Raw genomic sequence first — 24,126 nt, forward strand, 5'->3', positions numbered from 1 at the left:
GTGGAATGTGTGCACACATTTTTAATTTTAATCTGCATTAATACTTTCTTAAGTACAGACAATCAGAAAAATAATCAAGCCCTGATTTGTAGCATTGTTGATTTCTGCAGTTTAAATAAATGCTCTCTGAAAACTTAACAGTAGGCTCTTGGAACCATGTTCAGCTGACTCCAGGATGCCCTATATATTCCTAGTAGTGGTATTGCTTGGATCCAGGGGTATTCACAGTTTATTGACTTTTTGGTTAGAGTTCCAAATTGCTTTCCAGAATGTGGACCGATTTTCAGCTCTACCAAGTGTTTGCCTGTCCTCTCATAGCCCCTGTAACAGTTAGTTATTTTTTACCTTTTTTTTTTTATCTTTGTCAATATGTCATTTTTCTTCGTTTTCTCTTATATTAGAAGGTAGCTAAATGGCATAGTGGATAGAGTTGGATTCATGAAAACCTGAATTCAAATCCGCCTTAGACATTTACTAACTTTGTGACCCTGGGCATACTTTTTTGTGCCTCAGTTTCTTCATCTGTAAAATGGATAATAATAGCACCTACCTCACAGTGGTTTTGTGAGGGTCAAATCCAGTGAGATAATACGTGTAAAGTACTTTATAAACTTTAAAGTGCTACATAAATTCTAGCTGCTATTAGTGATTCGGAGGATTTTTTCCCAAATGGTTGCTAATAGCTTCCTTTTCTTTTGAGAATTGCCTGTTCATATTACTTTCACCGTTTATGTTTTGGGGAAATTGCTCTTATTCTTATATATTTGAATCAGTTCCCTATATTTCTTGTATACAAAGCATAGAACTTGCTGGGAAGATTTTTTCCCCCAGTTTGTCCTCTAAATTTTAACTGCATTGATTTTGTTTGGGCAAAAACTTTTCGATTTTTTGTAATAAAAATTGTACATTTTATCCCGTTATCTTCTCTTTATCTTTTGTTTAGTTATAAACTCTTCTTCTCTCCACAGATATGAACTTCTCTGCCCCTCTAATTTGTTTGTGACTCTCCATAGTTGAGGGATTTTCCATGGCAGATCACCAGAGTGATCTTTTACAGTCCCAAATTTATTCAGATAATGGATGTATTATGAGTACACTACCATCCTAACAGAGTTATTAACATGGAAAAAAGCAAAACACATCCCAGTCCTCAGCTAAAATGGCCTACTGCAGAGCCGTCTCTCCAGTCATCCTGATCTATATCTGGCCATTGGACCCAGGTGGCTCCAGAGGAGGAAGTGAGGCTGGTGACTTTGCACAGCCATCCCTCAATTAAATCCAATTTACTTCAAAGTCATGGCATCACCTTCCTGATGTTATGTCCTCTTTGAGAAACAAGGACAAACTACAACAACAAAATGGCCTACTCATATGAAAAAAAACATGGCAGTGTTCCTGATGTCTTTCTTTTACAGAAAGAGTAACAAATTCAGGAAACATTTTAAATCATATAGTGATATGGAAAAAGTACTGGATTTGGAATTGGAAGACTGCTGTCACTTTGGGTTGTAAAGCCTCAGACTGCTCTGTTCTGCTTCAGAATATTTAGTCCTTATAGATTTATTTGCTTTAGCTGTGTCAAATTTTTCCCCTCCAATGTCTTGATTAGTACTTTTACCAATTAAGTACCAATTAGTACTTAATTGGTAGTTCTCCATCACCAGGCATTGCATACCAAAAGTATCTACCCTGTGAGGTCTCTGCTGAGGCAATGGGAAGGCCTGGTTTTTCTTTATTTCAAGGCAAGGGCACCAGAAATGCCTTCCTTTGGAGAACTGGTGATAGGTAATTGGATGCTTAATTAGCTCTCCCTCATCTGCTTAAGAATGCATTGCTATTTTAAACTTCTCAAGTGCAGATTTGAGGCAAAAATGACGTTTTTCTAAGTGTCTTAGTCATCACCATGCATAAAAGAAGGGTAGTTGCAGGTAGTGCTACTTCCAGGGCTTCAAACAGAGGCAGGTTGGTGTTAGACATTCCTCCTTTCCTCTCTATATGCCTTGATGTCTCCTTCACATAGTCTTCAGCCTAGTTCTTCCTTGTCATTTCTTGATCTTTTCTCCTCCTGTGCTTTTCTTGGGGAGGAGCAGGAGGAAATAAATGCACATTGGTACCTCTCTGGCCTTCCCCTTTTTGATGCAATGTGAAGGAAAGTGGGTCTTTTGTCTCTGTTTTCAAGGGAGGTTCATCACTGAAGAACCAGAGGGGTTCTTAAATCTTCTTCTTTCGTGGTGGGGGGTTGTATCCAAAATAGAGAACCAAAATAAAAAATAAAAACCAGAGAAACTCCTCCACCCTTTTGGATTGAACAGATAGTTCCTAATGCAGTGTCTCTGTTCTTTCTCTTCAGGAAAAGGAAGTGTGCCAAATAATGTAACTCGAAGGCCAAGTTTTGAAGGAACAAGTGAATCTTTTCCATCCTATCACATCAGTAGTGCAGCCTATGAAGGGACAGGTTTTGGAGTAGAAGGGGCAAACATGCTGAGTGATGTGCCCAGGCAGTACATGGATTATCTGCTCTCTGCTCCTCAGCCTTCAGCTCTGACTCCTACAGGACCCAAGGCCTCTTGGGGTCAACCCTCATAATGCCCCTGGTAGCCATCAGCACCAGTCCAAAGCCTATTCTGCAAATTTGGAGGCTCCAGGCATTAATTATCCAGTTGCTAATCACAACAGCCAGGCCCTGCAGCTCCAGGCCTCTCACGGTTCAAACGGCCCACACTATGGTAGGCCACACATGACAGTACAGGGAGAACCTATGGGGTACGGTGTCCAGCGAAGCCCATCTTTTCAAAACAAGATACAACAAGAGGGAGGGTATGCAAATCTTCCAAGTAAAGGGCAAGTGGTCCAGAATAACTCTGGTCACACATTTCAGCCAGCAGCAACAAGTCTGTACATGACACATTCTCATCATAAGCAGAGCAGCCCCTCCTCTCACCAGATGCACATGATGGCTGCCCGGAATCCAGCATTTGCTAATGATTTTTCAGACAACCCACCGCAGAGTCTCATCACCCCATCAAGAAACAGCCTGAACATGGACTTATATGACACGAACAGCCCTGCAGTCCAGGGATGGCAGTCATCTACTCTCTCCCGGCGGGATTCTTTACAGAACCCAAGCCTGGAGGCGTCTCCTCGACCTCACGTCTCATTCCGGCCTGACAGCCACGTGCCAAGTAGAACTAATTCATTCAACAATCACCAACAGCCACCAGTGGCTGTGTCCATTAGGACGGGCCCTGCCAGCAAGACAGATGCCTCTATCCCTTCCCCTAATACTATCACAGCTGTCACATCTGCCCACACATCCTGCATCCGGTGAAGAGCGTAAGAGTCCTGAGGCCAGAACCTCAGACAGCTGTAGGTCCATCTCACCCTGCCTGGCTTCCCCCAAAGACGCCAGCTGTGGAAGGTTTAGAAATGATGGAGCAGCATCCTCTCCCAAAAGGAAGTCCAAATGCTTACCCACTGGATGTTGATTATGGCACTCAGGAGCCAAGGTGCCCACCACCTCCATATCCCAAGCATTTGCTCCTTCCAAATAGTTCCGAGCAGTTTGACATAAATAGCCTTTGTGTGGGGGTGGAACAGAGCCTTCGAGGGGTCCCTAACTCAGTAAGCAGTCAGGCTGAGGACAGTGTGGAGAGAAATGACAAAAGCAGCAAGAATTCCAAGGTGGAAAAGCCAGGGAAGGACATCAAGCAGATCCAAACTTCTCCTGTCCCTGTTCGTAAGAGCAGCAAAGATGAAGAGAAGAGAGAATCTCGAATTAAGAGTTACTCCCCTTTTGCTTTTAAGTTCTATATGGAGCAGCACGTGGAGAATGTCTTAAAAACCTACCAGCAGAAAATTAACAGACGATTGCAATTGGAGCAAGAAATGGCTAAAGTAATTTATTTTTATACCTATGTATGTACATACACATACACATATATGTATATGTATGCACACACATATCCTTAAATTTAATTTTACATCAGTAGTAATAGGCCAGGACCATGGAGGTCAAGGAACTAGAAATGTGTGACACACGTCATGAAACGTGGCCTTAGTGGGGATAAATAGCAATCTTCAAGTATTTGATGGTCTGCTATCTGGAAAGAAAATTCAGGCTTTTTCTGCCTGGCCCCAGAGAACAGGGACCCCAGGTGGAAGCTTCAGAGAGTTACATTTAGGTTCGATGTCAAGAAAAGTTTCCTAACAGAACTATCTAAAAATGAAAAGCACTATCCCAAGATATAGTGAATCTTCTAGCAAAGGCCAGATGATTTAAGTGCTGGGAATGTTTTAATGTAGAGAGAGTTGCATTGTTTTCTTAAGGTAACAGGATGGATAATACCACTGAAGTATTTTGTTAATATTTCAAGGGATCAAGAAAGTAAGGTTTGAGGTTTTCTGGCTTAGAAGTTTGGAAAATTAGAAAAATGATAATAGATATTATATGCCCAGTATTGGTGTGTGTCATTCACATACAGTCTCAATAAATCATGCTTTTAAGTATAATTTACCAGCTGATGCTGAGAGACTCTGGAAGGTTATCATTCATTAAAAAATTCTGCCCTTTATAATTAGCAAAAACTCTCTGCTGCCCCAGGAGTCTGGCAGCTTCATTGTTCCCTGACCTATTATAACGTTAAAGAGCTCTTGGAGTTTTCAGGTATTTCATGACACAATTCCCATAGACTTCTGTTTTAACACGTAGTCGTTTCAGGAGTTTTCCTTGGTTTTAGAGATTCTCTAAACAAATATGAGAAAGAATTTAATGTTTCTCTTGTCTTTTGAATTCTAAAATCTCTGCAGTATTAGGCTGGGGCCCAATATATAAAGGAAAAAAATGAGCCAATTTATCATCTTCTTTAGAGTGAATGGGACTTAATTTTCTGTATCACTTTATAGATCAAAGCCAGACTTCTGGTGTATGCTCAGTTTGTCACTATACTTCATGTCCTGTTTCTTATGTCCTTTAATATGATTCTCTCGTTGTTTGTTCCCTGCCAAAGGCTGGTCTCTGTGAAGCTGAACAGGAACAGATGAGGAAAATCCTCTACCAGAAGGAGTCTAACTACAACAGGCTGAAGAGGGCCAAAATGGACAAATCTATGTTTGTGAAAATTAAAACCCTGGGTATTGGTGCTTTTGGAGAAGTTTGCCTTGCTTTCAAAGTAGATACTCATGCCCTGTACGCCATGAAAACCCTGAGGAAGAAGGATGTTCTAAATCGTAACCAGGTGGCTCATGTCAAAGCAGAAAGGGACATATTGGCAGAGGCAGACAACGAGTGGGTGGTTAAACTCTACTACTCTTTCCAAGACAAAGACAACCTGTATTTTGTGATGGACTACATCCCTGGTGGGGACATGATGAGCCTGCTCATAAGGATGGAGGTCTTTCCTGAGCACCTGGCCAGATTTTACATTGCAGAGTTGACTTTAGCCATAGAGAGTGTCCATAAGATGGGCTTTATTCACAGAGACATCAAGCCAGATAACATTTTGATAGATCATGATGGTCACATCAAACTGACTGATTTTGGACTCTGCACTGGATTCAGATGGACTCACAATTCCAAATACTACCAGAAAGGTATTGTGTTTACTCATATTGTGGGTTAAGTCTTCTAGGTCAGGGGTTCTTAATCTGGAGTTGGTGAGCTCATGGGTTTTTAAAAAATATTTTATAACTGTATTGTGATCTTATATATTTTATTTTAAAACATTCTAAGGAGAACATAGACTTTATTAGACTACCAAGGGTACCTGGTGGGGAGAGAAGACTAGGGACAGACAGTCCATGACAAAAAAAAGTTTTAATAACTCCTTATTTAAACCATCATTGTGACTCTTGAATCTTGGCTGTTTTGGAATCCCAACATTCTATTTTTGTTTATATATGTCTGTCCACTCCCTAAAAGTGCTGCCTTCCATGTAATATTAGTTTGCTATTTTTAAGTTAAAGTGAGTTATTTCTTTTTTTTTGTTTTTGAGAATTTTATGATGCCCATATCCTTATTAAAGATACCTTAATGATATATTGCAGAGGCTAAGCTGGAAACTGCCAATCTAGCTTGTCTTCAAGAGCTCTAAAAACAAAAGTTATGCAAGTATCATGAAAATACTTTGAAAACAATTCACTGAAACCTCTTTTTCTGCTTTAATTTTTGTCTCGTCTTTGGCTATTGTACTTTTTTTTTTTTTGGTATGTCCCAAGATCATGTTATCATTTAAATAAACAGTGAGAAAATCCTACCCTAATATCTCATTATGGCTTGGAGGTGATCCTGCACCCTCAAAGGCTGTGTCAGAGCAGTACAAGTTCAGGCAGGCCCTACCAAAATTGGTAAGACTCCAGATACAAGTTTGATGATGGATTGTGTATCTGTCATTAAAGAACAAGGCTAGCCGGTGTCACCAGAAAGTATCACTACCTTGTGGTAGGATCACCAGAAGATTGGCTGCAGGTGATAAGGTTTTGGCCATAACAGCTCATGATGGCATCTACCAAAGCCACCAGATCTCTTGAAGTTGAAGCATTGAAGATAATAGGTAGTTAAATCTATGCAACCAGTGGTTTACTATGATTCCTTGTCTGCTTTTCCACCATAGCTCTGTCTAGCTAATCATGTTCTTTTTATATCGGTTTAATTTAACTTTAAGCCTTAATTTACTATTATATTTATCAAGGGTGTTTTAAATCCCCTTCTTATTTTATGCTGTTTATATCAGGTTGTTAATAAAAAAAATTTCCCCCTTTTTTTACTGGGCAAAAGGGAGTCACATCAGACAGGACAGCATGGAACCTAGTGACCTCTGGGATGACGTATCAAATTGTCGATGTGGAGACAGGCTAAAGACCCTAGAGCAAAGAGCTAAAAAGCAGCATCAGAGATGTTTGGCGCATTCACTTGTTGGAACTCCAAACTACATTGCCCCTGAAGTTCTCCTTCGTAAAGGTATAAACTTGAGAATTTCCTTTGCCTTGAATGTTCAGAAACTTTTCTGGTTGGTTGGTAGGCCTGGCACTAAACGTTGATTGTTCTTTGAAACCCCTTAAATGCTGAGTGTGGTTTTCATGCCTCCAGTGGAACATTTCCCACAGGAAAGATACCGTCCACCAGTGTCTGTCTTAGTGAAGCCATGGCCTAATTAATAGGAAAGTATCGTCTTCTTCATAGTTGAGTCTTCATGATTGTCAGTTTACAATTTCGGATTCATAATGAATGAGGCATTGGGTGAGGTAGGAGAGTCAGCCAATAGCACAAAAGGAATAATCTCAAAACTTTTTTTTTTCACTCTGACAACAGTCAGAAGACAAATTTGGTGCAGTGATAGTCCCTCCTTTATCTGCATTATTAATAATAATTTATCTCATTTGAGGCTGAGAGAGCCTTTTGTGATTTGCCAAATCTCGAGGTGAAGTGATTTGCCTAGGATGATGGATGACATAGCTTAGAAGTTTCTGAAGCAGAATTCAAACTTGGGTCTTCCCTATTTTGAGTGCAAAGCTCTATCCATTATACCAGGCTGCGTGTCTGGATGATTGCCTGACTGGTAGGCCCACAAAATGAACCCATCAGCTTCTAACCACGCTGAATGACAGTCATGGACAAGATCAGTGCCATGATCATCACTTGCTGTATGCTTTAAGTTGGTAGCGTCAAGCACAAACAAAAATGGGGGCCAGTAAGGTTTTTTGTGGGCTGAATATTGACTTTAAAAATCACATGTTAACATTATCTGTGTTCTGTTGTAATTTTATTTATTTTGTTAAATATTTCCCAGTTACATTTTAGTCTGGTTCCAATACTTGGGGATTATTGCAGCCTTGTGCTTTTAAGCCACACATTCTTAAGTTCTAAGCTTTACTCTGTCTTTTTCTTGCCCACACTACCAAGCTGAGCCCTACCAGTTTTGTGACTCCAGATAATTTTGCCATCAGTCACTGTTCGTTGTGCCACAGGGCACACAAAGCATTACTCTGGTACTGCCCCATGATTCCAAAGATCATTTTAATAGCTGCTTTGGCTTGAGGTCAGATTAATGTCTTGGCACTCTGCTCACAGTAATAGTAGTTTTCTGGTCTGATTCAATTAAAATTTTAAAAATCAGTATTTATTAAGTCCCCCCCCCTTTTAACTCTTCGTCCCTGCATGTATTGCTTATTGTCCTGCCCCATAACAATGTAAGTTCCTAGAGGGACTGTCTGTTCCCTCTTTTTCTGTCCCTAGCGCACATAGCACAGTACCTGGCACATAATAAATGTTTATTGACTGACTGACAGGTGTATGATTTCTCATCAAAAAGATTGTAAGCTTCTTGGAGCCAGGGAGTGTATCTTCTATTTTCATATCCCTGTCAAAATTGCTTAGGTCTTTGCATACCCTTTTTTATTTCAGTCAACAGCTTGTACAAACCAGGTTAAAAAGACTTGAACCCAGCCCCCTTGACCCTTAGAGTCTCAGGGAGTGAGTGTCACAGAATTTGTGAATGATAAGAACAGCACCTGTGATTGTTAACTGAAATGGCTTTTATTTATCTCACCGTTTAGGGTATACTCAGCTCTGTGACTGGTGGAGTGTTGGTGTGATCCTCTTTGAAATGCTAGTGGGGCAACCCCCTTTCCTCGCCCCAACTCCCACAGAAACCCAGCTGAAGGTCAGTAAGAAAGGAATGTCATTGTGGTTTATGACGATATAGATCATTTGATCAATTCTTGGTAAACAGGAAAATTTGACTCTTCTCTCTCTCCTCCACCCCACCCCATCCCCACATTTCCCTTATGTTTTAATGGAAGAAATGTGAGTTTTGTAATATGAAATTATCCCATGCTCCTTGAAAGTAGTAAATGTGGATCAGTGGGAAAGGGCCTGAGTTTTTTTGTTTGTTTGTTTTTGCTTTTTTCCACATGATTTATTCTTTCTTAATTTTCATTTTAAGCCATCAGTATTCCATCTGTCATCTAATTCAAGATGCAGAATGAGACACATGTTTTGACACGGACACTGTGGGAATTGGATTTATTTAACTGCATATTTGTTACAAGGGTTTTTTTGGGGGGGAGGAGTGGAGAGAAAATAATGGTTAATTGCAAAATAAAATGAAAAAAAGAAACTAAAGAGAGAACTAAAAATAAGAAGAGGAACTACTGCCTACAAAGTTACTGTCCTCCGGGAAATGGATTTTTACTGGGAAAAATCATATGCTCAAAGAAAGAAGTGTTTGCATTAATGAATATAGTGGAAGGGACCTCAGAAGCCATCTATTCCAAGTCCTTTCATCTTAAGTAAGTGTCAGAGTTCAGAGTTCCAATCTGGAGTCCTGTGACGGCAGAGCCAGAGATTAGCACTGACCATGCTACCTTCTCAGGGTATTGCCATTTCTAGAGCAGTAGAAGTGCACTCTGTGTTGGTCAGATGAGTTGTCTGTGTTACTTATGATTACTTTAAAAGAATTTTTAAACGTAGCGCAACACATACATTTAGGGTGTAGCTAATGTGGGAATTTCTTTTGCTGGACTATGTAGATACATATAAATGTGGTATTACCTAAGTACATCAAAAGATATGTGATTTCGTCCATGTGAGTTCCCCTTCCCTTTTGTTCAAAGTCCCTCCAAAACCTTCCTATTGCTATGGCCAAAAAAATGCACCTAGTGACCAAATTGTCCAAACTTTTCTGGAATGACTGCTCTTTACACAACAAACACACGGTCTATCACCAGACCCACAGCCAAAGCCCTGTCAGCAGGATCAGCTAGAGTGTCTGCTTGCAACCCCATTAAGAACCCAGAGTCACCTCAATGCAACTGTGAGGCACTTGGGGACAGATAGCTCCCAGAGTGGAGGTGGGGGAGGATTCATTTAGTGATAAGATGAGCCCGTTTGAGTTCTATTTCTGTGTTTTGATGTCTAAAATAGTATATATTCCTGTAGAAGCCATTGTATAGAATTGTTTAAGTTTTTAGCATCACTCTGTGGCTTTCAGATTGAAGTGATTAGCTGTTTCTTGCTGAGGGCTCTTTCTCACTTGAATTGCTGAACTTGTGAAGAAATATGCCTGTATATTCATAGGTACCTGAGCATTCTTTGCCATAATACAGAAGACCCATGGCCACTTAATCTTAGCAGATGAAAGGGATTGGTCCCACTCAGAACTTAGCACCAAGATTTTCTTAAAAGGTTTTCTCCCCAACCCCATGACACTGTGTGACAGCTCTTGGTTCACAAAGAGCCTTTAGCAAAGTTACATTCATTTCTTAATTTAACAAAAAAAACCCAATATATCATAGTGGAAAGAACACCAGACATTAGTCAGGAAGCTTGGATTTGGGTCCTAGCCCTGACATTATTGGATGTGAGACTGATATTGGGCAAGGCCTTCATTTCCCCATTTGTTAAATGAGGGAGTTGAACTTATTTGGCCATTTAGGAACCTGTCAGTTTAAAAGTTGTGACTCCCATAAAAGTCACCTTTATCCTCATTAAGAAATGAAATGGCTACTCTCCATTTGCCATGCACAGCTCCCTAAAAGACCCCAGTAAATTATTGTTTTATTAACTAAATATTCACAGTCCTTAACTGATCTGAGTCCTAGGGACTGCGAATAAAGATTGTATCTGTGATTTCATTGAAACAAGGAACTTCCACTGAGTCAGCACCTTCTCTGCCAACTTATAATATTAGAGATGCCTTGGACACTGAGTTCAAGTGACTTGCCCAGGGTCACACAGCTGATATGTATTAGAAATGAGATTTGAACTCAAGTTTTCCTGGCTCTTAGACCAGCTCTCTATCCACTACTGTTACATAAAATAAGCCTAATTTCATTTATTTGATCAAAGTATACAGAATTTGTGCTTTTTACCACCTGTTCTACTCCTTCCCCCCAACAAAAACACACACACACACACACACACACACACACACACTTACACTCACACATACGCACACATGCACACGCGTAGATTTAAGTTTAATAATCCAAAACTCTTCCTATAAAATCATCAGCAATAAAACACAGCGCCTGGCAGAATGGTGTTCCTCAGTGTCCTTACTACCCTCTTCCCCCTTTCCCCTATAGCATCTCAGAGAACTTAGTTTCCCATGTCTACCTTCTGCCTCTGGGGCAAGAATTTCCATAGTCCCAAATTTCATCTAATCCTGACCAGCCATTTGACAAATTCGTGCAAGGGGACTGAGAATGTGAGTGAAAATCTATCGCTTCAATCAGTGCAACTGTTCTTTTCTTTTTTTTTTGGTAAGGATTACATTTTTTTTTGCAAAGTAATTTTTTTTTCCTTTTGAGAAAAATCATATCCCTTAAACACCACCCTTAATTTCCTGCCCATTGGTTGTTCTTCATTATTTGGCATCTGTCTCTTTGGTAGTCCCCTTACAAAATTGCCTTGTGGTTTTGTAGAAAATGAATTCAGCCACCTTGAGAGCTGCAGTTTCCTGGGGGAGTAAGTACTCTGAAGTCCTCCATTAAAGAACTAAAATTTTTGCTTTTGAAAGTTTTGATCATGTCAACTCACTTCTGTTCAAAATAATAATGATAACAACAATATGAATTGGCCTTTGGCCTTGGATCTGATGAAAAATTGGAGGAAAAATTCACATTTTGGTTTTGTCTTCTCTTTCAGGTCATAAACTGGGAAAGTACACTTCACATTCCAACACAAGTCAAGTTGAGCTCTGAGGCCAGTGACCTCATTACCAAGCTTTGCTGTGCTGCTGAGAACCGGCTAGGCAGAAATGGTGCTGATGAGATCAAGGCCCATCCATTCTTCAGCTCCATGGACTTCTCTGGTGACATCCGAAGGCAGCCAGCCCCCTATGTGCCAAAGATCAGTCACCCAATGGACACCTCAAATTTTGATCCTGTAGATGAAGATGGTCCTTGGAATGATGTCAGTGGGGATAGCACTAAGGCCTGGGACACTCTGACTTCTTCCAACAGTAAACATACAGAGCATGCCTTTTATGAGTTTACTTTCAGAAGGTTCTTTGATGACAATGGGTATCCATTTAGATGCCCAAAACCTTCAGGAATTGAAGCCACACAATCTCAGAACTCAGACGTAGAAAACAAAGACATGGTGGATCCGACTGGAGACTGTCAACCTGTGTATGTGTGAATAATTACATAGCATGCCTCAGACAGTCTGGGTATATAGCTATAAGGAGGGCCTCAAAGCTGATCCCATAACAGACATGCTTGGAAGTTGAGGTCAATTTTGTTGTAAATAAGTACTTGATTACTACACTTGAAATTCTGGTCTTCACAAAAAAAAAATGCTTTGGAAGTCAAGCAGTTCTTCATTTCTAGACTCTGGTTTGTGTGAGATCAACACCACTCACACAGATAGGCATTTAAAGGACAATTCACAGCATTAAACAATATTTTTTAAAATTTAGTACAGTTTAGAAAGAGCACTTATATTTTGTTTATATCGATTTTTTTCCTACTAAATTATAGGGATTAACTTTGACAAATCATGCTGCTGCTGTTATTCCTTTTTCTACATTGGTATTTTAGCCATAGCACTTATTTCACATTTAGGAAAATGCATTAAAAACTGAAGAACACGATGGGAAAATCTTTGTGCAATAATGTAAAAAAGGAAAAGAGATAAAGCACTCTGGGCTGATGTTACTATACCTGGTTTTATTCATACCACGGTTTTTTGGTGGGGTTTTTTTTTTTTATCCCTTCCTGTCCTTCCCCCCCCCACCCCATAGCTGAATTGTGACATCACCTTAAAAAGCGGCTTTTTGTTTCCTTTTGCATATTAGTGTGTAATAGAAAGTGTGAGTAAGGTGACAAGTTGGGTGTGATTTCAGTGTCTGGTGTGTGAAGAATGTTGCATGAGCAGGGTTTTTCTGTTCAGTAAGTTACCATATCTTGCCATTCACGGGCAGGTCCTGTGAATCTGTTCTTAACAAGTATCTTTAAATGAGGTATTCTAGACAGTGTGTTGATAATGTATTGTGTGGATGATTTTCTTATTATGATTGTATACCTTATTGATTTCTTATTTTTTTAATTTCAACATCTGAGAAGAAGTGATTTTGTGTCTGTGATTGGATCATTCTTTGTGGGGGGTAAATTTAAACACCTCCTATCCTTCTAAATGGAGATTGATTAATTAGCAATACCTCTTAAAGGTTAATTATGAAAAAAAATTTTGATCCTTGTCTGTATCTTATTCCATTCATGGAACGATTTGTGTGTGGTGTTCAGTAATTATGACCTTGTTAATATTTTCTGTTAACATTACACACAGAAAAGATTTAAAAGTGTGTTCTCCTTTTGTCTCAGACAGTTGAGGTGTTGCCCTGATCTAACACAGTCCTCTCTTTCTAACAGATGCTATTGGTCTGCTTTAAAGTGTCAAATCTTAACGGAGTTTAAAAGGGTGCATTTAAAATTTTTTTGTAAAAGTGAGGCTTATTCAAGGTGATATTGGGATACTAAAATAATTAAGCCATAAATATTTGCATATAAGTATAGGTATGTATATAACTGAATAGATAAACACATAAAATATTCCTTAATTCAAATTAGTATTACAGTCCTATTTAAAGTGATTTATATTTGAATAAAATGCTCAATTTTTTTTTTTGCTTTTTGAAATTCTGGCGCTTTGTATTTTTCATTATGTTATTCCATATATTATTCCTTAATTTTTAGCCTATTCTATCCATTGTTATTCAAGCAACATTTATAAATTTATCATCGTCTAAACTAAAAAAATTATTCTTGTGTATGTGTTTACATTTGTATGAATGGCATGTTCTGAGGTCTGCTGTGCTTGTATTGTGACAGTCCACGTAAGATTCAGTATTACTGCTTTTTTTTTATAGTGATGCCATTTTTTTTTGTTATTTACAGCTATCTGACATACTTTCATGTGGTAGGTTCTTTCTCAGGAACTCAATTTAACTGTTATTTATTGATATACCATTGCCTTTGAAAGCTTCTACTGGCACAATTTATTATTAAAACTTTGGATTCCCAAATCAGCAGTTGGTGTGGTGTTTCCCTGGAATGTCTGAGTTTCTGCTCACAGAGTTTCTTGTCTTGGTCTAGTTGTGGCAGGAGGGAAAAGTCCAGAGCAGCTGTCGCTGACTGATTCTGTGGGGAGGGGGGTGACGTGGGAGAGAGAATGAGCACAACTCCTCTGGCCTTTGTTTTATAAATGGATGTTGTTATTTCGGCCTTCAGGAAAAGGAAATAGCTTTTTAAATGTTGGAGAGAAGGCTAAGGATTTTATTGAGGCCTTGACATTTCAGTATAACTTTAAATTCTATGTAACATGGTGAGGTGTGGTTGTCTGTAAAGCCTCTCCTGATTTTTAAATTCCCAAGATATCTTGAAAGTTGTTGGTCGGGTGGGTTTTTTTTTTCTTTTATTCCCCTCAGCTGCTCGCCTTGCCCAGCCAAAACGTGAATTGTTTAATTAGGCTAATGGCCAAAGAGCAGATTCCTGAGAACAGACATAGGCAGTGTTTTTTGACAGATCCTAAAATGGATGAAGGCTGCACCCAGACCGTCACAGCCAGTTCTGTCTTCAGCTTGTTTGTGGTCATTGTTGGGTGTGATTTGGGGTCTGCTGCTGGGACAAATATCCTGCTGCATTCCTTCTAATTTGCTCCTGCCCCCAGTTAAGCTGACAAATGAAATGTTGTCTTTGAATATAATTCACGAAATGAAAATCATCAGTATTCCCTGTCTGAGCCTCCTGTAATTAGAACAGTATCTCAGTTTTGGTTTTGAAATACAAAGGACTTCTGGAGGTCATCTGGTCGACCCCCTCCTGCCTGTAGGCAAAACTATACCCAAATAAACCAAGTCACTGAGGAATCTCAATGACCTCAGTAAGAAGCCAGCACATGTTTGTTCCTGCTGGAACAATAGAATTTATTTAGTGCCTGTTTGCAATCCTCCTGGTGCTGGGCCCTGTAACCATCCTGTTTTTCTCCCAGATTAAAGAACTGTCTCCTTTGGAAAGTAGGGAGTTTCCCATGTCTAAAAATGGCAGCCCTGTTTGGAGGTTAAAATGAGCTCGTTCACATTGAGAAAAAGCTAATAAAGTCTTAGTGCCCTTGGACCCTGAGAATATTCACACACTAACTGGAAGCTAGCCTTCTTCTAAGATCCTGAAGTCTGGAATTACTGTCCTCCTGCTGCCTCACTACTCTTGAACCTGATCTTTATCCACATCCTGCCTGACCTGTCCCAGTTCTCTCAATCTGGCTTCTCTTCCTTCTGGGGTCATAACCCCAGGATCACCAATTTCAACAAAGCACTTCCTCCACACTCTATCCCTTCCTTCCCCTGTCTTTCTGTCCCAGCCAATTCCTAACCTTGGGTAATGCCCACCATCCACTTTCTCCATTCTTATTTCCAAGGCACTTAGCACTGCTGGAGGAAATCTCAAAATTGATAGTGGGACTACACATGTTATGTAACCTCCACTGGGCCCCCCTGCAGAGCAGTCCTTTTATATACCTCTGATTTGGCTACCTACCTACTTCAGTACCAGCAGCTGGTCCAGATCTCCTCAACCCTCTAACTTCATACTCTCTCTTAGAAGATGACTTTTCCCCCTATAATCCAACATGACCCTCTGATCTCCCCTGTGCACATCAAAGCCTTTCTCTGAAGGCCCTCCACCTTGCTAAGGCTAATTCTCACCCTTTGTTCTTGCTCCCACTCCCACCTCAGGACCTGACTCCATCATTGCCTCTCTCTCATCTTCCTCTTTCTTCTCAACTGGTTCCTCATCTACACACAGGCTCAAGCATCCCTCACTCTTTGACAAAATAACAAAAACCAAAACCTTTTCCCTAGCTCTACTAATTCACATTAATCCACTTTGGGTAGTAGTGATGATCAAATGAGATAATGTATGTAAAACATTTTGCAGAAAAACCTTATATATTATGTAAGTGTTCAAGAGCCTTTCCCAACTTAACTCAGTTTGAATTTTAAAAAAATCAGTCCAGTATTTACTTATCTGGGAACGTGGTGGTTGCCCACTCCCTTTGTTACTTGAGGACAGTACTGGCCTCACTTTTGTTTTTATGTCCTTAGCACATAACGAACACTTATGGATCTGACTTCTCAAGCTATTGCCTTCTCTCTGCACTCCCAGACTTCTAGAGTTATCTACACTAGCCGCCTGTACTTCCTCACCACGCCCATCTCAAAACCCTGCAATCTAACTTCTGTCTCCATTATTCTATTGAAATTACTCTCCTTGGTAATCTTCATCTCAGTCCTTAACATCTCTGGTATTTATGCTATTGACCACTACCCCCATTTCCTATACATGTTCTCTCTTCAGATACTGCCTTCTCCTAGTCCCCTTCTCCCATCTGATTGTACCTTCTCTCCCCTTATGATTTCCACTGCTTCTTCCCACCCCTAAGAATTGTTGTTCAGTCGTTTCAGTCTAATGAACAAGTATGTAAGAGCCTACTGTGTGTCAGGCAGGTGATAGGAATACAAAGACAAAAATAAAACAGCCCCTGCCCTCAAGGGACTTCCATTCTAGCAGAGGAGAAAATACAAAAACATAGAAAATATATACAAAGAACTTTAGGGGGAAAACACTAGCAGTTGGGAAGGAAGGAACCAGGAAAACCTCTTCATTAAATAAAGAGGAAAAAGTTGTTTTCATGTCTGACTCTTCATGACCCCATTTGGGGTTTTCTTAGCAAAGATACTTTGCCATTTCCTTCTCTAGCTCATATTACAGATGAGGAAACAGGCAAACAGGGTTAAGTGCCTTGCCCAGGGTCACACAGCTAGTAAGTGTCTGGGGCCAGATTTGAACTAAGGAAGATGAGGCTTCCAGACTCCACTCCTGGCACTCTGTCCACTGCACCACCTACCTGCTACCTAAGAATGGATATCTATTATTTTTCATCTTTGTAACCTTAGCAGCTAATACATAGTAACCTTAATAACTGTTAATTAAGGGGAACTGGACCATCTTATCTCATGATAAGAGAGAAAAACAAGCAGCCTGATTGCCAAACTGAACCAACTGGATATAAGTCTTTGGCACCAGCAGGTCTGAAAACAACTACTGAAAAATCATCTTTAAATTTCATTTAAGAAAAATCTTGCTAGAACAATTCTCATCTGACATTGGCTCTGTCATCCTAGACACATTACTTAACCTCTTGGTGCCCTGGACATCCATAAAGTCTACAGGATAGAACAGTCTCATGTAGAAGAGATGTTGACCTGAATTATTAATAATAATAGCAAGCATTTATAAAGTGCCTACCACATGGCAGGCACTGTGCTACGTACTTTATAAATATTTATCTCATTTGATCTTCACAACAGCCTTTCAAAGGAGGTACTGTTCTTAACACCATTTTACAGGTGAGGAAACTAAGGCAAACAGGCTCAGTGACTTGCCCAAGGTCACACAGCTAGTATCTGAGGCAGAATTGGAACTCTTGTAGATCTTCCTGACTCTAGGCCCAGTGCTCTATACGCTGTGCCACCTAAAGGGAGTTCTTTACAACGATAAAATCATAGGTCCTAAACCACCTCCTCCCCCCAAATCAATTGTGAATAAAGACCTAGATGTCATATCTGTAGATAACACACAAAGCTTAGAAATATCTGAAAGACTGGGTGATAGAATCAGGATCCCAAGAGATCTTGACCATTACATTGGGCCAGCTCTAATAAGATGAAATTGAATGAGAATAAATGGCCTTTTAAAAAAAAATCAATTTCTCAAATCCAAGATGGGAAAGCCCTAGTAGTCCTCAGCAGTATGGTAAGGCAGCTGAAAAGTTAATATGATTTAGAGTTTTATTCATTAAATAAATCAAACCACGCCTAGAGCCTTGTGTTTAGTTTGGGGCTCTACAGTATTGGGAAGGGAAATGATGAGCTGGAAAGCTTCCGGAGGAGGACAACCAGAATGGTGAGGGGCCTGGAAGACAGCAACAAATGATGATTGGTTGATGGAACTAGAGATGTTGAGACCACAGAAGAAAAGACAGAGGCGGGCCATGACAGCTTCAAACATTTGAAGGGCGTCATTTGGAAAAGGGATTATTAAACTTGTTCTGCTTGATCCCAGGGAGATGAACGAGGAGTGACAGATGTTAAAACGAAGTAAATTTTGGCTTGATGGAAGGAGAAACTTCTAATAACTAAAGCTAACCCAAAGTGCAACAGGCTGCTTCTGAAGGTAGCAAGCTCCCTGGCATTAGAGATCTTCAAGCAAAAGCTGGATGACCACTTGGGTATGTTATAAGAAGGATTCTCTTTTTTTTTCTTTTGGTGAGTCAGTTATGATCAAGTGACTTGCCCAGGGTCATACAGCTAGTAAGTGTCAAGCATCTGAGGCCGCATTTGAACTCAGGTCCCCCTGACTCCAAGGCTGTAGCTCTATCCACTGCACCATCTAACTGCCCCACTAAATGTGTTTTTGGAAGACTGAGCCCAACCATATGCCACAGAGCACCTTCGACTACCCTATGCACATGACAGGCACGAAGAGGTGAGATGATGCAGTGTAGTGGGGAGAACAATAGAATTAAAGTCAGAATCCTGCTCCAACATTTACTGTCTGAGTCAGTGGATAGGGTATTCCTGTCTCTCTAAGTCTTAGTTTCTTCATCCATAAACTGGTGATAATCCTGGGACTATCTTCCAGAGTGGTTGCAAGAAAAGCACTTTGTAGACCTTTAAGTACTGAATAAATGAGTGATCAAACCTGTTGTTAATTAATAATGATGAATGTTTTGAGGGACACAGGCAATAATCCATGACTGGGTTTCTTCCACGATTGGGTACCCTTGGAACCAATATGGCATTCAAGACTCAGCCTAGCCTGGACACCATCAGATTCATTCAGCAGCCCCAGAAAGAGATGTATCTCCTAGGGATTCTGGAGATGATGCTTATGTTAGAATGAATCGGAATTAGAGGATTTTAGAGCTGGAAGGGATATTCTGTCTAGTCCACTCCTATGTTTTTTCTAGGAAATTGCTCTGGGTTTCTCTTTTTTCCTCCTTCTCTAGAATACGTGGGGATTACACATAAAACTGAAGCAGTTTACCTTCTTTGCACAGGCTGGGGACAATAGGTATAGAACATTATTTGTACTAAGAGCCTTGATGTATTGGTTTGCTTTGCTGAATTCTCTTTTTTATTCCTTGTTATAAGGAGTGGCTTGATGGGAAGAAAAGGGGGGAAATGTATATGTGTGTATGTATGTATGTATATATTTGGAAATGAAGGTGCCAAACCAAAATAACCTTTTTTTTTCAGAAAAAAATCTAAGGACTTAAGTTCTTAAGAAGATTACCAGGGCCCAGGGTCAGCCCTTCACTCCAACCAGGTGTGAAGGAAGAAACTGCTCAGATTCATGTGAATCTGAAATTTCAAGGAAAGTTTAGTCTGTGAAATGGGGACATTTTTGTCTCCCCTCTGGATCCTCAGCTTGGTCTTGTCATCACAGCACCTGTGTTTCAAAACAAACACCAGCTGCTTCAGAGGCAGGAGGGGATAAACAGCAAACAGCATGCAAAATAAATATTGGGAGATATTCAGTGTCCTTACTCAAACATATTTTTGTTTTGACCCCACCCAACTGCACAGTAAAAATAAACAGTAAACTTTGGAGTCAGGGACAGGACAGGCCCCTACTGAGGAAGGAATAAGAAAAACACCATCCATTCGGGCTGTAGCTAAGAAGGGAAAGAAGAAATGATGGTGTCCCAGTGAGCTGAAAATTAGACACACACCTCCTCAGGTAGTTGGGAGTAGAGAAATCAGTAGTTCCCAAATAGCCTTAGTGTAAGTGTGTGGGTATGTGCATGGATATATGGATATATGGATACACACACATATATAATTTAGAGAGAGTGAGTCACTGAAGCTTACTTTGTGGGTGTTCACTTCTGATTTGCTCTACATTTCATCCTTTTGGCACATTCCATTCCAGCTTATTCACATAATCCATTCTTTTATGTCGATTCCTACTTCCCCCTGGAACAGCAGCCCACAGAAGAGCCCCACTTTAGCCCACTGATAGAAGGAGCCCAACGCGTTAAACAGAGATCACATTGCCACCCTCATTTACTTGGCACAATGCCTGGCATGGAGTAGGTGCTTAATAAATGTTCATTGATTGAGGTGATAAATAGGACTCACTTCCCATTTTCTCCATCATTATCATTTGTATCATTATGTCTTCTTGAATCCCCAGGTGAGCAACCTTTATAGTCTGTTTTTCAAATTTTGTTCCCTTTTTGTCCTCTCCTACAAATTCTTTCTCTACAAAATTCTCTTGGCTTACTTCTTTTCTATTCCCACTGATACCACAGGAGTCTAGAGCCTGGTCTCATTGGTGGCAGGGGCTGAATTTAGCACAGAATGTTTGACCAGGGGCAGGACTCTTTGTTCCCATTCTATCCACTTGGAATCCCTGGTCCTGCCATCTTCTTCACTATTACTTGTCCTTCACCTCCTTCAAAACTAATTTCAAATATCATTGCAGTTCATTTCAGCTAGCATTTATTAAGCACTTCTGAAGAAGCTTACCTCCTTCTGTAATAGAAGAACACATACATGTAAAAATAAATGTATTTTTTGGAAAATTGGAGAAAAATTTGGGGAAAGCACTAACTGAAGGGATCAGGTAAGGTCTTATGTAGGGAGTTCCACCTATAGAAGCATGCTAAGGCCTCTTTTTCTTTTAGGAAATATTAATAAAGAATATTATGTCAGCATTTTGCATACTGGTCTCTCCTGAAATGAAAAATTTTATCAGCCTTCCTTGACTAGAAGGCTTCATCATTGCCAAAGAATCAGTGCCCTAGCCTGAAGTCCTTGGTTTGATTTTTATCAAAGTCTTAATGAGTTCTTACAGAAGACAATCAGTTCAGTGAGGAAATTTGATTTCCTGTTTCTGGTGGCCAAACTTGGACTGAAAAAGTCTTTGTTTAATTGAATTTAGAGAAGTATCTCTTGAGTTCAACTTTAATCAGTCTGAAAGAATTCTTAAGAGGAAGTGGTAAAACCAGGAAATGTCATTTTGTTAACCAAAGGACTAAATCAAAGAAGATGATCCTTTTGCTACCCTGGAGCTGATCTTAGCTTTGCAGGGTGATAAATTATCTCCACAGGTACACCTTTGAACATTGATAGTATTATTGTTCTACTTCAGCAAAATTTTATTAATTAATAAATTTAATTAATTATTCATTGAAATTTAAAAAAAAATTCAACCCACCATTATCTTGGTGGGTTTATTTTACCTTTTTTTTCCACCCCAGGAACTCTATAAAATGTAAGAAGACACTGATTGTGTCAGAGAAAGTTCCAGCACAGACGAAACACCACACACTGTTTATCTCTCTAAATAGCAATGATTGCAAGTAATTAATAAAGTTTCTTTAATTGATTTGTGCTAAAAAAAAAAAGAGCACTGAGTTTTTTCTTCCACATACCTGAGGTGAACCTTGAAGGGAGGTGGGGATGGCAAGTGTCAGTGATTAGAAGGAAGGGTATTCCAGTGATTAAGCTTGAAGGCTTTATGCATAGGCATAAAAGCAGGAGTTGAAATATTGTCTATGAAGAACATATAGGCAAGTTTTACTTTATTGGGATGTAGAGTGCATAAAAGGGAAGAATGTGAAATAAGTCTGGAGAGATGGGTTTAGAGCCAGATTGTCAGAGAAATGTATACTGTATCCTAGTAGGTAACCTTTTAAGTCAGCAAGCATTTATTAAACCTTTAATATATGGCAGATCCTGTGCTAAGCTCTGGGAATACAAAGAAAGGCCAAGACAACCCCTGCACTCGGGAAGCTCCCATTCTAATAGGAAAGACAAGTGGCAAACAAAGATGTACATGCAGGATATAAAAAGTGTGAATGGGAGACGATCTCAGAGGGAAGCCACTAACTAGCATTAAGGAGGACCAGGAAACCCCTCTTGCAGAATGTGAGATTTGAGTTGAGATTTGAAAGAAGCGAGGAGGTGGAGACAAGCAAGTAGAGTATTCTAGACATGGGGGACAGTGAGCGGCAAAGCATTAAGTACAGGTAAGAAGTGTTGTATGCAAGAATTAGCAAAAGGTAAGTCAAGATGATACAACAGCAGGAAGAAGTACAGCCTAGCTTTGCCCTACAATTCCTCCAATCCAGTCCTGATTGGGAAATCAAGCAAAGTGTTACAGTGAGTCATTTTTCCAGTCCAGGACAGCACAGGGGAACAGAGAGGTCTGCAGGCACTGGGGACAGCCAGTTATGTGGAGCATGCCAGTTCAGAGAGACACTATGAACAGATCCAGGGCAGATTAATAAAGGGATTTGCCCCTAAGGGGTAGCATTCCAGGGTAAGGAGCAGTCCTGGGCCCTGGACTGTATACTGAACAAGGAGCAAGTTCAAAAGCAAGCAGCAGCAGTATGGCTCTGATCCCAGGAGAGGAGTAAGATTTCAGTTCCAGATTCTAGCCCAGTCCAAAGCCTGCAGTGCAATAACCAGGGCAGGAATTCTAGAACAAATGGGAGCCTACCATTCTGTAACAAGCAAAACCTTACATAACTGGTGTCCACAAGTAGAAGTCTATACAGACAAGGAGTAAGGGGTGGGAGGAGTAGGCTGACACTTGAACCTCACTTTCATCTGATAGTGGCTGAGTTCAGCAGCAGTCTACTAGAATTCAAACTGGAGTAAACCCACAGGTGTGTTTCTCAGGCAAAAACCTAGGTCAGAAACTTGCAATGTTCAGACTAGAAGGTAGAAATCAGACTTTACTCTGGGCGAGACCACTTTGGAAGCACTCAAATTTTGCAGGCCCCCAGCATGAGCTGTTCCTGAGATCCTGAAATGACACCCTTATTCCCAAGAAAGCAGCAGCAGGAACAGTCTGGATATTCTCTCCAGAAGTGCCAGAACCCTGTCCTGTTATAAAGACTGAAGTCAGGAAGTAGGCTGGAAGAATGGGCAAACAAAAAGAATCCCACTATTAAAAAAATTATGGTGACAGGGATGTTTTGGACACAAACGCAGAAGAAAATGACTCCAAAATATCTATAAGTAAAGCCACAAAGAAAAATGTCACTTGAGCACTTCAATGAGAATTCCCAGAAGAGATTGAGCAAAAGTGTTTTTTTAAGAGTTAAAAATAGTTTTATAAGTGAAATGAAATCAGTATAGGGAAAAAATGGAAAGTAAATGAGAACTCTGAAGGAAAGAAATCAGAAAGGGAATTAATAGCTTGGCATAAAGGGCACAATACCTTACCCAAGCAAAAAATATTGTAATCAGAAAGAATTCAATTATTGAAGATCTAGTCAGGATCACATGACTTAGTGGCCACCATGATAAAAGAGCCTAGAGCTTGGAATATGGTATTTCAGAAGGCAAAGGATATAGGTTCACAGCCAAGAAAAACTAAGAATAATCCTGCAAGGGGGAAATTGATTTTTAATGAAATATAGCCCTTCCAAGCATTCCTGATAAAAGGGCTAAAGATGCACAGAAACTCTGAAGTGCAAACTCAGGAGGTAAGAGAAATTCATAAAGGTAAAATGTTCAAGCAATCATAAGTGACTAAAGAATAGTTTTTAGGAATTTAGGAAGATGATACATGTTTCCCCTAAGAACCTTCTCATCATCAAGAGTTACAGTTAGATTATTAGACTGAGGGCCTAGGAATAGAAAGGAAAGGAAGAGAAATTCACTGTGAGGTGGGAGGGAACTGAGAAGGAAAGAAAAAGGAGGGGAAAAATTATCTCACATAACTGACGTCGACAAATAGAAGTCAATAGACACAAGGGTGGGAGGAGTAGGCAAACACTTGAACCTCACTTTCATCTGAACTGGTCACACAAGTAAAGAACACACATACATACACACACACACATACAGAGTTGTGTATAAAAACACATATTTCACTAAACAGGGAAATAAGAAGGGAAGCAGAAAAGTGAGAGGGAAATAAGAGGGAGCATAGATTAAGAGATTAATCCTAAACAAAACTAACTAAAGATGTACAAGAACATTTATAGCAGCTCTTTTTTTTTGTGGTGGCAAGGAATTGGAAACTACCTATCAAATGGGGAATATC

General features: G+C 40.0%; 1 protein-coding gene across 1 annotated transcript in view; it reads left to right on the forward strand.

Moving 5' to 3' along the window:
- LATS2 (large tumor suppressor kinase 2) overlaps nucleotides 1-14,027 on the forward strand; it is a 75,992-nt gene extending 61,965 nt beyond the window's left edge. The window contains 7 exon segments of the mRNA XM_020968785.2: nucleotides 2,351-2,556; nucleotides 2,558-3,307; nucleotides 3,310-3,894; nucleotides 5,007-5,589; nucleotides 6,773-6,955; nucleotides 8,551-8,657; nucleotides 11,645-14,027. Of these exon segments, the coding sequence (XP_020824444.1) occupies nucleotides 2,351-2,556; nucleotides 2,558-3,307; nucleotides 3,310-3,894; nucleotides 5,007-5,589; nucleotides 6,773-6,955; nucleotides 8,551-8,657; nucleotides 11,645-12,139 (2,909 nt within the window). The 3' untranslated portion in view covers nucleotides 12,140-14,027.
- Nucleotides 14,028-24,126: the final 10,099 nt, after the last annotated feature.

Source organism: Phascolarctos cinereus, unplaced genomic scaffold (genome assembly GCF_003287225.1).
Source record: "Phascolarctos cinereus isolate Bilbo 61053 unplaced genomic scaffold, phaCin_HiC Scaffold_726;HRSCAF=1367, whole genome shotgun sequence".
In the NCBI taxonomy this organism is placed as follows: Eukaryota; Metazoa; Chordata; class Mammalia; order Diprotodontia; family Phascolarctidae; genus Phascolarctos; species Phascolarctos cinereus.